Source organism: Camellia sinensis, chromosome 11, assembly GCF_055761805.1.
Source record: "Camellia sinensis isolate YWXY chromosome 11, ASM5576180v1, whole genome shotgun sequence".
In the NCBI taxonomy this organism is placed as follows: Eukaryota; Viridiplantae; Streptophyta; class Magnoliopsida; order Ericales; family Theaceae; genus Camellia; species Camellia sinensis.
Window position 1 is genome coordinate 50,102,030 of NC_138971.1, and position 15,100 is coordinate 50,117,129.

At 32.4% G+C, this 15,100-nt stretch overlaps 1 protein-coding gene across 1 annotated transcript; it reads left to right on the forward strand.

Moving 5' to 3' along the window:
• The first annotated feature begins 11,934 nt into the window (after window positions 1–11,934).
• Window positions 11,935–14,821, forward strand: LOC145802319 (receptor-like protein EIX1). Its single transcript, XM_082895011.1, has 2 exons — window positions 11,935–12,259; window positions 14,511–14,821. The coding sequence occupies exons 1-2, from the start codon at window positions 11,935–11,937 to the stop codon at window positions 14,819–14,821; spliced, it is 636 nt and encodes a 211-aa protein (XP_082751137.1).
• The last annotated feature ends 279 nt before the right edge of the window (window positions 14,822–15,100 follow it).

Genomic DNA, 15,100 nt, shown 5'->3' on the forward strand with positions numbered 1-15,100 from the left:
TACCTTCTAAAATTGTGTCCGATTACAAAGAAATAATATATATATATATATATATAATTCCTATTGGAATTTTGGATAAAGGAGACATATATTATCAACAATAACTGCAATCATGACAAAGAGAAAATATGAATTGTATTTTGTTTATGTAATTGAACACAATTTTAAAGGGTAAAATTAGAAATGTAATTAAATTATTTAATGATGTCAACAGTTTCTTTTTTTTTTTTTTTTTTTGATGCCAAGAATGTTTTTTTTTTTTTTTAAGGAGGCACACACAATCAACATTAATTGCAGGCATAATAAATAAAGAAAAAAATTATAAAAAATACAAAATTTTACTTACTTGTAATCGGACACAATTTTAAGGATAAATTAAAAAAATATAATTAAATTATTTAATGATGTCAGCATTTTTTTTTACAATAAAATAATAGAAAAAATAATATATAATAAAAAAACTAAACCTCAAAGAAGGTTTATGTTACTTTAGAAACTTTAGGAAAGATTTTTGCAATTTCATTAATCCTTAAGAGAGGTCAGTGCAATTGAAAACTCTTAAACCTTAAAAAAATGTTTAAGTCATTTCAAAAACCTCAAGGAATGTTTTTGCAATTTTGTCAAATCTTAATAGGAGTCAATGTAATTTACCCTATTATTAAAAATAATTTATTTAAGACACATACATAATTTAATTAAATTTTACAAAATATTATTTTGATAAAAAATAATAAAATATTAAAATAAATAACCCGTGGGATGCATGGGTCTAACTGCTAGTGATTAATTATAAATGATGAAAATTAATACCAACATGTAAATTACGAACCACTCGAAAGCTTTAGAGAAGAGTTTTTTTTTTTTTTTTTTACAATAATTTAGATAAAACTTTAATGTTGTGTTTGGTTGGGAGATTTGAGGAGGAATTTAAAAAGGTAAATAGAAAAGGTATGTAAAATTTAAATAAAATATACTTACATTTCACCTAGCTTCAGATATCTTTTTCTTTTCCCTTTCTAAATCTCTTCTCAAATCTCCCAACCAAATACAATGTAAAGAAGACAGAATGGCCAGCCATATAAATGTATTTATTATGTAAATATTTTATTAATTTTAAAATTTATATGCATTACATTATAATGAAAGGAGAGACATTCTACTGTGTGGACTGGAGGGTGTTGTTGAGTTATATAAAATTTCAAATGGAATCCATTTTGATGATTTGAATAGTTTTTTTTGTTGGATTTTATACGTAGATCATTCACAAAACAAAACAAAACAAAAAGAATTCAAATTAATTTGATAATTATAACAATATAATTTTATTGCTTTGTCTTAAAAACAAATTGATTCAATTATTTTATTGTTCATTTTTTCAGACAAATATAAAAAAATTATATAATTATAATTATTGAATCAATCTAATTTTTTTATTAATAATATACAGATAAAATCTAACAAAATGAACGATTTATATTAGTAAAACATCCACATGACACAAACCTAACCCATTAATCAACTAGGTGTTCATGACTTAAACTTTTTGAAGCCATCAAGTCATCCTATTCAGTTCATGAAGTTGATATTTAAAATTGCAGTGCACAAGTTAAGCCATTTTTTTATCAAAAAAATGAAAAAAAGTTAAGCCATTTTGAGTTTTTCGATGCCCAGGATGAACCATTAAAATTAGGGATGGAGTCAGGATTATACTATGAGAGGAGTCAAAAATAAAGTATTAAATAAGTCTAAGAAGTTGGATCAAGGCCCCGTTTGGTAGAGCTGTGGGAAAGTGATTATAGATTATAACTTAACAGATTATAACTTATAGTTGTGAGTATAAGCTGGTAACCTGTTTGGTGTAACTGTGGAATTATAGATTTAAGCAGCAAAGTAATGTTTGGTAAATAAGCTGTAAAATAACTTTTTGCTGTGTAATTGTCATTTTTGCCTTTATGAACAGAAAATTTGTAATTTTTGTCATTTTCTTCTCTTTAAATTTTGAAAAAGTTATTTCATTAATGGAAGTTGATTAATTAGTACCTAATTTGGTACATTTCATTACCTCAAAAAAAAAAAATTTAATTTTTTTGGTAATAATATCGAGTTGACAAGGAAACAAAAAAATGTCATTGCAATAAAAATACAATAAATTACTATTAAGGCAAGAAAAATAAAACTTCATAGATATTTACAGAACTCCTAATTTCGTCTGCAAATTGACATACAAATATTATGTCTCCTCACTTCCATCTCGTTGTCATCACATGCAACATCATTTCCATGGCGTGCTTGTTGAGACGAAGATCCTTCCTCTTCATTAGGCACATAATTCGTGAATCTATCATAAGAGTCAAATGCAATATTGCGGAACTTACTTCGTCGGATGAAATTATGAATTGTCATTGTTGCACAAACAAGTTTGACTTGAGTCGGCCACTTGTAGTTTGGTGGGATATCCTTTATCATCGGTCATCTTGCTTTCCAAACCCAGAACGTTCTTTCTATTACACTTCTAAGTGATGAATGTGCTTGGTTGAATTTTTCTTGTACATTTTGGGGGGTTAACCATGTTCAAATTGAGCTAGATGGTATCTGTCTCATTTGTAAGATGCAAGATATCCTTTCATGTTTGGATAACCAGCATCCACCAAGTAAAACTCATCTATTTTAAAATTACAAAATGAAATTAAAATAAGCAATTATAAATGTAAAAATAAATATGAAGATGTGAGTGTGGTGCATCTATTGTAGCAATCAAATATAAAACAGTTACCTCCTTGTGGTTTTGGAAAATTAAAACTAGGATTCCTAATTGCATCTAAGAAGATCCGAGTATCTTGTGCACTTCCATCCCATCCTGGCAAGCAAAATGTGAAACACATATCAAAGTCACATGCGGCCATTATGTTTTGCGTCGGATATATGGATGCACACCATTAGTCGGTTAAGGCCTTACCCAATCAATGGACATCATTGTAACAACCTTTAACACCTTCTTGAAGTATTTTGAAATAGTCTCACCGGAATGTTGAAATCTTTCTTGAACATTTCTGTTTCGAATGTCACCGCCAACAATATACAAAAATATTGCAACCTGCTCTTGAACCGAGACTTTTCGTCCAGTTTCAAGGCCATACTTTGTCTGTAACAAATTACACAATTGATAAAATACCTCTCCTTTCATTCGAAAATTTTCAAATATTCTTGTCTAATTCCCTTCTTGTAATTCTACCATTCACATCCCTCCTGTTAAACAAGATGTCCTACATGGTTCTTTTATCAAATAATTTGTTGCATATGTCACTGCAACTGTAGCCGCCGTAGCTAAGAGCAAACCCACAACAAGCTGCTTCATGAATGTTAAGGATTGCTCAAGCATTTGGTTCTTGACTTTTAGTCCTACAGTCTCGATGTTATGATTTTGATAAAGATTTGTCTCGTTCCTTTGCCTCTCTACCATCATCACAGATTTTGGGATACACCACCTCCAAAATTGACAATTTCACTTCTCACAAATGACATACAGTCTTCCTTTTGATGGCTTGTCCGATTCGGTAACCCTTATGGCAGTTTTTACACCACACTCACATTTCAAAGCCTCATACCTCAAGTCCAATGTCTCAGCACCGGAAGAATAGTTACTAGAGGATGACATGCCTTTGTATTAATCAGGATGAATTCCCAGAATAAATTCCCAGAGTCAACTCGTTAGTTATAAAAAATGTGTGTTTAATACAAGGAAGGGGGGCTAAACCACATCCATCCTATTGTTTATATGTTAGGATCAATGGGTGTTGATTTAGTAAATGTATGTGATGGTATTAGATGTGAAATGCTATTAGATGTGAACTACGGTTTGTCCTCAAGGTTGGTTCATGTGAAATGCTCCCAAGGAACAACAATAGATGCTCTCAAGGTTGGTTCCCGAAGGCTATTTTCTTCAACGAAAAAGGAAAAAATGAGGTTATTTTTAGCATTGAAGAGTTTATTTATGTAAATGGAGAGGGTTTGGAGCCACAATATGAATTTCTTCAAATTTGTCCGAATTGTTGGAGAGATCAAATTTGTTACTTTAGTTATGGTTAAATGACTTATTTGTGAATTTTTAAATTTCTTTTGATATTGGTTAATTTTAGATCCTTCTAGATTAGAATGTCTTAAAAATAAAAATTAAACAAAAATACACCAAATTTTAATAAAGTTCACTGAAGATGACAATAAAAAATAAAGAAAATTGACCTTTAATATGTTTTGTAATTTCATTTTTATTATAACCATCCTATATGTGTCACATAGTCTTCTCGAATTAGCCAAGTCATACCTTCAAGGCCTAAAATTTCCCAATGCTCATTGCACAAAATGCTGTCCAACAAGGTTCATCAAAGTGGAATCATAAACACAGTTTCAGTTCACACATTAAACAAAGAAAGAATAGTATCACAGATTAACAATCTATCACAGATCAATAATCAAGCAGTTTTAGTAATGAGTTGATCCTAATAGTCTTTTCAGGATTATATCACAGATTAACAATCTATAAAAAAAAATAGCAATAAACTTCATGAAGCAAACTCAATAGTAACAATACTATTTTCAGATATGTTAATCTTTACCATAAAGCAAACTCAATAGTAAAAATAGAAACAAAAATAGTGAAGGTTGGACAAACTTCACAACAGTAGTTACATTGAACTCATCAAACTCATCAATACTATTTTCAGATATGTTAATCTTTACCATAAATGATCATAAACATGGCCAGGGGAACAGATCAATACTTTTATATTAATAATTATTAATTAACCCACTAGATCACACTATTGCCAATTAAATGAATTGACACAATATATGCAAACTATCAATCTTAAGTTCAATCATCCCAATAGATGCACTGAAGATTATGCAAATCAGAGAAGAAGAAGAAAGCGAAGAGAGGAATGGAGTGTGATCTGGTCTCTGTCTGTAAACCCCAACTCGATGTGTGTATACATATATATATATATATATATCACAAACAAAAAGGCATGAACTCTTACCTTTTTAGTGCAAATCAACAGAAACAAGGACGGAAGAAGTTCGATCGGCTGATCTTGGAGATGTTGAGGAGTTCGATCAGCTGTGTTGGAGATGTGGAGCAGTTCGATCGGCTGCTATGGAGGATCGTCTTTAATGTCGCCGAGAGAGGAAATGAGAAGAGGAGTGTGAGGAGAGGAGCGGGCTAGGGCAACAAGAGGGTTTATATAGTGGCAATTCGGTAATTGTTGAAATTTTGGAGGGGCATTTTAGTCATTTCATGACCCATGAACAGTTGCGTGCTTAAGCTATAAGTCCATAAGCATGCTCGGAGCAACTTCTACAAATGAGCTAAAAATAGCTTTTTTAAAGCTATAATTTGATCGACTAAGTTGTACCAAACACAACCAAATAGCTTAAATTAAGTCAAAAGTTGAAATAAGTTGCTTTTAAGTTTTACCAAACAGGGCCCAAGTCTAATTTAGACGACTAAAATGAACAAATCACTATTAAAAGGAAGCTAAAAATAATTACAAAAATGTATTTCATGATCTTAAATTTCAGTAATTTACCACTAGAAAAATGCAAATGAGAAATAATATCACACAATTCATCTAGTAAATAAATGGTAATGAATTATAGATATGTACACAAAATTTTGATTATACTAATAAATGAAAGATGAAAATGCGTTGGTGGTTTTTTTATAGGAAATAAAACAAGCATAACTATGGTACACTCTTAAAATTGCATACAATATGCCTTTTCAAAACTACACTACAATGATTGGTAACAAAATCACAATAGTTAAATAACTTTTTCATATTAGTTTGTTATATAACCATAATAATTTGTAACTAAAACTTCTTTTATGGGACATTGCTTCGTAACATAATTATAATAATTTGTATTAATACTATAAAAACTCATAACGATTCTACAAAATATACAAAATATTATATTCATATCGTAGCAATCTCACCAACTTAGCAGGCTAGGACCCCCTAAAACTCCACTAAAATAGAGGCTCTTTATATATAATATTTTACCTCATTCTCATTTGACTCACTCTAACTATCTCTTTTAAAAATAATCATATACTACTCACATGATTTTAGATTAATTTATAACACTAACACCATTAAATTTACTTGCAAAAAACACTTGTACAAACTTGTACAATAAGTAACTAATATAAATGTATTTTTTTGGTATCACTATCTCACACCTAATGTGAATATTTGATTTTTTTTTTTTTTTTTGATAAATTATTTGATAATTCTATCATTACCCTTTCCCCAATATGAACCTAACACACCAAAGACTAGAGACAAGAGTTTCTACCCCCAACAAGACGGAATGGCCCTCCACTGATGACTTTACTTGGACATAAATGTATTCTTATTTACATATTTTAATAATTTTTGATTATATACATTATATTATTATAATGATAATAAGAGATACTTTTTCATAAATCCCTTTTCACCCACTTATGTTCTATTTAGTCTATATTATTTTCTTATATTCCAATAAATCCTATGAATGATATAATTACCAAAATACCCCTCATAATATTCACATTTACAGTGTGAATATTCCGTGATGTGAATGTTCACACCGTCAATGTAAATATTAATATGTCAATGTGAATGTTCACACTGTCAATGTGAACATTCACACGTCAATATGAATATTCATATTGTAAAATATGAATGTTCACATCACCAAATTGCTAACTGTTCAAAAAATATTTGTAAGAATAGAAATGTCCATAAAATACTTTAAATATAAGAATTATGATTTAGTATATCAAATGTTCAAATAATAGGACTTATTAAAATACAAGAATATCTTGTGGACTAATTAAAATACAAACACTTAAAAAAAGATTTTCTAATAAATCTCCCTAATAATAATTATAATTATAACTATAACTAGGTGCTCATGACTTGAGACTTTTCAAAACCATCAAGTCTTCCTATACAGTTTATAAAGGATCCAACTTGTGACGTGTTTGAGATCAAGACTGGATTGTCTAGTTCGGTCTATGGGTTCATTTTTGGGCCCCGTTTCAATAATATAAATAGTTCAATATATATAATTTGTCAAGTAGTATATCCCTATAAAAAATCACATTGATCGAATATCGATAGCTATTTGATTGGATCAGATTTCTGTCAACCGTTTATTTTTTCACCATACATTTTTTTTTATACAAATCTGATCCGATCAAATAGCTATCGATATCCGATCAACGTGATTTTTTACAAGGATATAGTACTCAACGAGTTTTACACATTAAATTGTTCAGATTATCGAAACGGGACCAAAAATGGGCCAATGGGCCGAACTGGACAATCCAGTCTTTATCTCAAACATGAGACTAGCTGGACCTTTGTAAACACCCCATTTTGATCGGCCCTAAGACTTGGGCACTTTCTTCTGATTACCCGATGATGAAAATAAGAATGTGTTATCTCACAAAATTCTCAATGAAAAATCGAATGTAAACTTTAATTCCAACCTTACACCCCGTTTTTGCCAAATTATTTTAGATCCATTATCCACTTTCTTTTATTTTTTTATTATATGTAATATTATATTATATTATTATATATAATATGTTATTTATTCGGTGTCGTGGTTTCACCCACGTACCATGCTTTTATATATATATATATATATATATTAAATATTTATTATATTATAAAGTAATTATCCCCCATTTGAAAATCAATCCATCTTCACCATTTGTTATTTTGTTTGTTTGTATTTTAAACTCGATTTGACAAAATTATGTTACATATTTGGTCGATTGAAATATATTTTATTAGTCCATTTATTTTGTTATTTTATAATTTTACATGTTTTTGTGTGTTTTTAGAGTCCAACTTGTCTCATATTTGATATCAAGACTGGAACGTCCAGTCCGGCCCATGGGCCTAGTTTTGGGCCTCGTTTCAATAATCCAAACAGTTTAATATGTAGAACTCGTCGAATACTATATCCCTGCAAAAAATCACTTTGATCGTATATTGATAACTATTTGATCGGATCAGATTTCTGTCAACTGTTTATTTTTTCACTGTCCATTTTTATTTATACAAATCTGATCTGATCAAATAGTTATTGATATCCAATCAACATGATTTTTTACAGGGAAATAGTACTCGACAAGTTCTACATATTGAACTGTTCAGATTATCAAAACGGGGTCCAAAAATAAGCCCATGGACTGGACTGAACAATCCAACTTAATCTCAAACATAAGACAAGTTGGAGCCTTTATAAAACTCTAATCTTTCAACACTAGCATCAAATTACATTCCACACTCAAGCTATGGGCACAACCTCTAGTGCTCTTGTGATGTTATTTGCTCCCTTTTATAATTAGGAGCGGAATCAGGATCACACTATTAGAGGAGTCAAAAAGTAAAGTATTAAATAAGTCTAAGAAGTTAGATCAAGTCTAATTTAGACTATTAAAATGAACAAATCACTATTAAAACAAAGCTAAAAATCATTACAAAAATGTATTACATGAACTTAAATTTCAATAATTTACCATTAGAAAAATGCAAATGAGAAATAATATCACACAATTCATCCAATAAATGAATGGTAATGAATTATAGATACGTAAACAAAATTTTGAAATTATCATATACTAATAAATGAAGATGAAAATACTTTGATGGTTTTTTTTTTATATAAAATAAAACGAGCATAATTATGGTACACTCTTAAAAATGCATACAGTATGCCTTTTTAGAACTACACTACAATGATTGGTAACAAAATCACGATGTAAGTAACTTTTTCACTATAATAGTATGTAATATTTTAATATTCATAAAATTATCATATTAGTTTGTTATATAACCATAATAATTTGTAACTAAAACTTCTTTTATGGGGCATCATTTGTAACATAATTATAATAATTTGTATTAAAACTATAAAAACTCATAATGATTCTACAAAATATACAAAATATTATACCCATATTTTAACAATCCCACCAACTTAACAGGTCAAGACCTCCTAAAACCCCACTAAAATAGAGGCCCTTTATATGTAATATTTTATCTCATTCTCGTTTGACTCCCTTTAATTGTCTCTTTTAAAAATAACTATATACTACTCACATTATATTAGATTAATTTGTAACACTAACACCATTAAATTTACTTGCAAAAAACACTTGTACAAACTTGTACAATATGTAACTGATATAAATGTATTTTTTTGGTATCACTATCTCACACTTTATCTGAGTATTTGATAATTTTTTTGATAAATTATTTGATAATTCTATCATTAAAAGTTTTAGAGACTAAATATTTTAGTCTCTAAAAATAAATTTTTTTTACAAAAGATATTTAGAGATCAATTTTTATTATTGTGAGGATAGTCGCTAAATAATTTTATCTCTAAATTTTGACCCCCAAAACTTTAATTTTTTTTTTAGTGTGTTTCTCCAATATGAACCTGACACCCCAAAGACTAGAGGCGAGTTTTTACCCCCAAAAAGAGGTAATGGCCGACGGAATGGCAGTCCACTGATGACTTGACTTGGACAAATGTATTCTTATTTATATATTTTAATAATTTTTAATTATATACATTATATTATAATAATAATAATTAAAACTAGGTGCTCATGACTTCAGACTTTTCAAAACAATCAAGTCTTCTTATACAATTTATAAAACTCTAATTAATCTTTCAACACAAGCATCAAAATTACATTCCACACTCAGAAGCTACGGGCACAACCTCTAGTGCACTTGTGATGTTATTTGCTTTTTTTTTCATTTGTAGTAGTACAAATTCAAATGTGAGTTGCATAGCGAGTGAGCGAGAAGCTCTTATGAAATTCAAAGGAAATCCCACAGATGAAGGAAATCATTTATCCTCGTGAGTTGGAGAGGACTGTTGTACGTGGAAGGGAGTTGGTTGTAGCAAAAAAACAAGCCATGTTGTGAAGCTTGACCTGCATAATCCAATTACTGTGCCTCTTGGATACCTCGATGCCGACAACTATGATCCAAATTTCGAAATGCACAAATTGGGTGGTCAGGTAAGTCCTTCCTTACTCGATTTGAATCATTTGCATTACCTAGACTTGAGCATGAATAATATGCAAATTTCTAATTCCTTAGGATCTTTGAAAAGCTTGAGATACCTTGACCTCTCTTGGTCACTTTTCGATGCAACGATTCCTCATAATCTAGGAAATCTTTCAAGGTTGCAGTATCTCAACCTTAGCTATAATGATTTAAGTGGTCCAATTCGTGATACACTTGGAAGGTTAACCTCTCTCACAGTCCTTGACCTTTCAAGAAACAAATTCAATGATTCAATGTTGTATTCTTTGTGTAACCTGAGCAGTCTTGTCCATATAGATCTTAGTTTTAATAGCCTCGGAGGTGCAATCCCCCATTGCCTTGGGAATCTTGCTTCTCTTTCCATCCTCAGGTTGAATACAAATTATCTTCAAGGTCCAATTCCAAGTGAGATGGGAAATATGACACAACTTACAATGCTTGACCTTTCTTCGAATTTGTTTGAAGGTGAAATACCAAACTCCATGAGGAACCTCTGCAACTTGCGTGTATTGGATTTGTCCTATAACATGTTCACTGGAAAGCTTTCAACTTCTGTTGGAAGTCCATTTGGTTGAATCCATAATAGTTTGGAAGATTTGTCTCTTTCTTCAAATAAGTTGAGCGGTGGTTTGCCAAACCATTTGGGAGAGTTGAAGAAACTAGAGAGGCTTATTATTAGATGGAATTCATTTTATGGTCCGCTGCCATCATCACTCGGAAGACTATCATATTTGAGAGAGTTAGATACTGGAGACAATCAATTGAATGGGAGCATTCCAATTAGTCTTGGACAACTTTCAAAACTAGAATGGCTAGATTTGTCAAAAAATGCATTTGTTGGCACCGTATTTGAACTTCACTTTGCCAAACTCAAGAGTTTAAATAAATTGTACTTGCATTCAAATTCATTAGTTTTGAATGTGACCTCCTAATGGGTTCCTCCCTTTCAACTCCAAGTCATAAAATTGTCATCTATCAAAGTAGGACCCCAATTTCCTCAATGGCTCGAAACACAAAAAAGTGTCATAGAGTTACACATGTCTAATGCAAGCATCTCAGTTGTCATTCCTGATTGGTTTGAGAGTATTTATTATGGCATTATAGACTTGGATCTTTCCAACAATCAGATCAAAGGAAAGGTGCCAATATTTCAAAAATGTAAATATAGATCTCTCCAATTAAGTTCTAACAGATTTGAGGGCCCGCTAACACAGCTTCCTTCAGATGTTTATTTGTTAGATCTCTCCAACAACTTGCTTTCATGACCTATTACTGTGAGTGATGATAATGCGACGATGAGCTTCACATTTCTTGGTCTCTCAAATAACCATTTGACTGGTGTCATTCCACTGTCTTTGTGCAAGGCAAAGAGTATAAATCTTATTGATTTCTCAAACAATTAGTTATCAGGAAAAATTCCTCCTTGCTTGGGGCAGTTGGATCAGTTGGAGGTGCTAGATTTGACGAATAATAGTCTATATGGTGAAATTCCAAGTTCATTGGGTTCCCTAAAATCTCTCAATTCCTTGCACTTGCGTAACATTAGTTTTATGGGAAGCTTCCTTTGTCGTTACAGAATTTGACACTTCTTTTCACCATTGATCTAGGTGAAAATGTGTTCACTGATAACATCCCTCCATGGATTGGATATAACCTAACTGGTCTTAAATTTCTCAATCTTCAATCAAATAATTTCTTTGGTGATATTCCTCCATAACTCTGTCATCTCCAAAATTTGCAATTGTTGAACTTGGCACAAAATAACACAACGGGAAATACCCCTCGTTGTTTTGGCAACTTCACTGCCATGGTTGCACTAGATCGTGCGTACATTTTCTATCCAACTGACAATGATGTTCTTGGAGCAACTTATGAAGAGAACATTTTGGATTCAATGAAAGGAAGAGAACTGAAATACACCAAGACACTCAAATTTCTCGTCTCCATGGACCTTTCGAACAATGGCATTGTTGGGAAGATTCCAGAAGAGTTAATGGATCTTTCTGGGTTGCTCAACTTGAATTTATCTGGAAATCATCTAAAAGGAAGGATCCCTAATAATATTGGCAATTTGACACAATTGCAATCTCTTGATTTGTCTCGAAACAAACTTTCTGGCCCCATTCCTCCAAGTCTATCTAGCTTAAGCTACCTAGGTCATTTGAACATGTCATTCAATAATTTATCAGGGCAAATACCAATGGGAAATTATAGCGATCCCGGATTTACCCTTGTTGTATAGTGATCCGGACATGTGTCCGTGGATGTTGGTAGTTGATCATTATCTTGTTTACATCCTTTCTTACTTTATATATTGAGTTATAGGATGTGTTGGGCAAGTTTGTTATAGGTTGGTTGAGTTTAGAAACCAAAACTAGTTGCCCAGATTTTGACCTGTCCGCTCGAGCGAGGGTTTTGACGCTCGAGCGGGAATTGCACCCATCCAATATTTCCTGTGCAGTGTTCGACGCTCGAGCGTGGGATTGGCCGCTCGAGCGGGATGTTGTGTGTGACGCTCGAGCGGGAGAGTTGACGCTCGAGCGGAGACCTAGTTCTGTAAAAGTTCTGGGAGTGTGTATCCGGAGCTCGAGCGGGGGATTTGCCGCTCGAGCGGGAGTCTGTGAGTGACGCTCAAGCGGAGAGTTTGATGCTCGAGCGGGGCGACTTTTATATAAATCCGAGATCCGACTTTTGGATCACTTTTTCAAAATCTTTTCTCTCTCCTACTTTTCCAAAAACACCATTGTTGAGCCTCTCACTCTAGAACTCCACATTCTCTCTAGGTTTTGATCTAGTAGGAGTGATTTGCTCATCTTTGGCCTTTACAAAAAAGTTGTTGATCGTCGAGGGCTACATTTTAATCTGAAAATTTCGGGATTTGGATCACGTTGGGTTTTGTCATCTTCTCCCTTGGGGCTCCGGGTTTGAGGTAGGGATATCCTACTCCTCTCTATGGATTTTGTCTTTAAATTTTAGTATTTTGAAATGTTGGGGTTGGTTTGGTAATTTTGTGAAAGTTTGGGGGCTTTTGTGTAAATTTGCAAGAGTTGGGGTTTTAACTGTATAAAACCTAGATGCGTGTTTGGCATTAAAAATGTGAAATTAATGTTAAGACATTAATGAAAATGGAACCTAAGGGTTGTAATGTAAATTATGGAAAATGCCCTAATTACATTGATTGATTAATTTGTATAATTAATTGTTGGAAATGAGGAATTGAATTGAGAATATGGAAATTGGGAATGGAAGGGATTAAAGGGTGTAGTTGGATTATTTATCGCTCACCTAGTTGGAATGTTGATTATATATCCATTGTTACATTTATTTTCTGTATAGAAATAACTGCTTTGGGCTATCGGTGGAGGATAGTCGTGATTGTTGTAGACAATGCATGATGATTAGGCAAACAGAAACTAATCACTGGAATGAGTCATTGAGTATGATGATTGAAAGAACACGTTAAATTTATGTGTTGTGTGATGATGTGTATAATTATTGTTTATATGCATTGTGTTGTGTTGGAGGAGATAGGGGATGTACTCCACGGTTTAGGAGAAGATAGGGGATGGACCTCTAAACCGGATATGTTGGGAGGAGATAGGGGATGGACTCCATAGATAGAGCTCATATGCTTATCTAGTAATGTGTTGACAGAGCTCATATGCTTGTCATTGGAAGTGTGATAGTGCTCATATGCATATCTGTGGAAGTGATGATATAGCTTGTATGCTTATCTGTTGTTGTGTGATATAGCTAGTATGCTTATCTATTATGAAATGGGAAGTGTTTGGTATGAGTTACTGTCTCATATGAGTTGTTTGGCCAGGTTCTGAGCCATGGTTGTAAATTGAGGATTGAAAGGAATTGGAAAATGAACTGTAATATGGACTTGTATGTCATGAAACCGTAAAGTGTGATAAGAGAAAGTATAAGTGTTGACCAACTATCAACTGCTAATCTTTTAGTCATTGTTCATATTTGGTTTAATGTATTTCTACTGGGTTGTGGCTCACCCTTTATGGGAATATCATTTTCAGGTATAAGTAGCATGCCACCTCCAAGGACGTAGCTTGGGAGGCTGGAGGCGGACACACTTTTGTTGTCTTTTTGATGTATTACATGTAAATTCAAGCCAAGGGCTTAATGTGTAAATGAGTTAGCACTCTTTTGTTGTAACCAAGTGTTAACTTGGAAAGCTGTAAGCCTTTAGGGCATTTGCTTTTGTTGTTAACATGCAATACTTTTTATAAAGAAACTCTGATGAATAGAAGAATGTGGAATTTTTATATCAATGCATGTCTATATTGATGGGTTTAATGTTGTTATTTTGAGGGCGTTACAGAAATCAACTTCAAACTCTCAACGATCCTTCCATTTATGTAGGCAACAATGATGGCCTTTGTGGTGCACCACTAAACTGCTGCCTCGATGATAAATCATCTGATTGTGATCACAAACGTGTTGATGAGAGTAAAGTTGTAGATGAAACTGATTTTTTGTGGTTTTGCACTGGCATTGGACCTGGTTTCTTGGTTGGGTTCTTGGGGGTCTGTGGCACTTTGAATTTCAAGAAGTCTTGGAGGTACGCGTACTTCCAGTTCATCGAAAATAGCTACAATTGGATATCAGTAATCATAGCAATCAAGTTCGCTCAGCTAAGGAGGAAATTCAACAAAGGAAAATTGGGAAGATGAATTTATCTCCCAATTGGTTCATCTCTCTCTCTCTCTCTCTCTCTCTCTCTCTCTCTCTCTCTCTCTGTGTGTGTACATACATTACCTCTATATCTTGTGATAATTTCGACGTGTGCATCAAATTTCTATCTTCATACCCCATGATTTTTCTTGAATGAATCTTTTGAATTTTTTTCATTTCCTTACCATCATTAACATAACAATGCTAATCATGTTAATGATTTTTGGAATATCATCACGACTTGAAGAATAACCATTCATATTTTGAAGTGGAGGTAG

Excerpts from the sequence above, each read along its gene's own strand:
- LOC145802319 (XM_082895011.1), top strand. The coding sequence starts at position 11,935 with ATGGTTGCACTAGATCGTGCGTACATTTTCTATCCAACTGACAATGAT. Across the intron at positions 12,260-14,510 it reads TTCTGGCCCCATTCCTCCAA|GCAACAATGATGGCCTTTGT; the intron begins GTCTATCTAGCT and ends CCATTTATGTAG.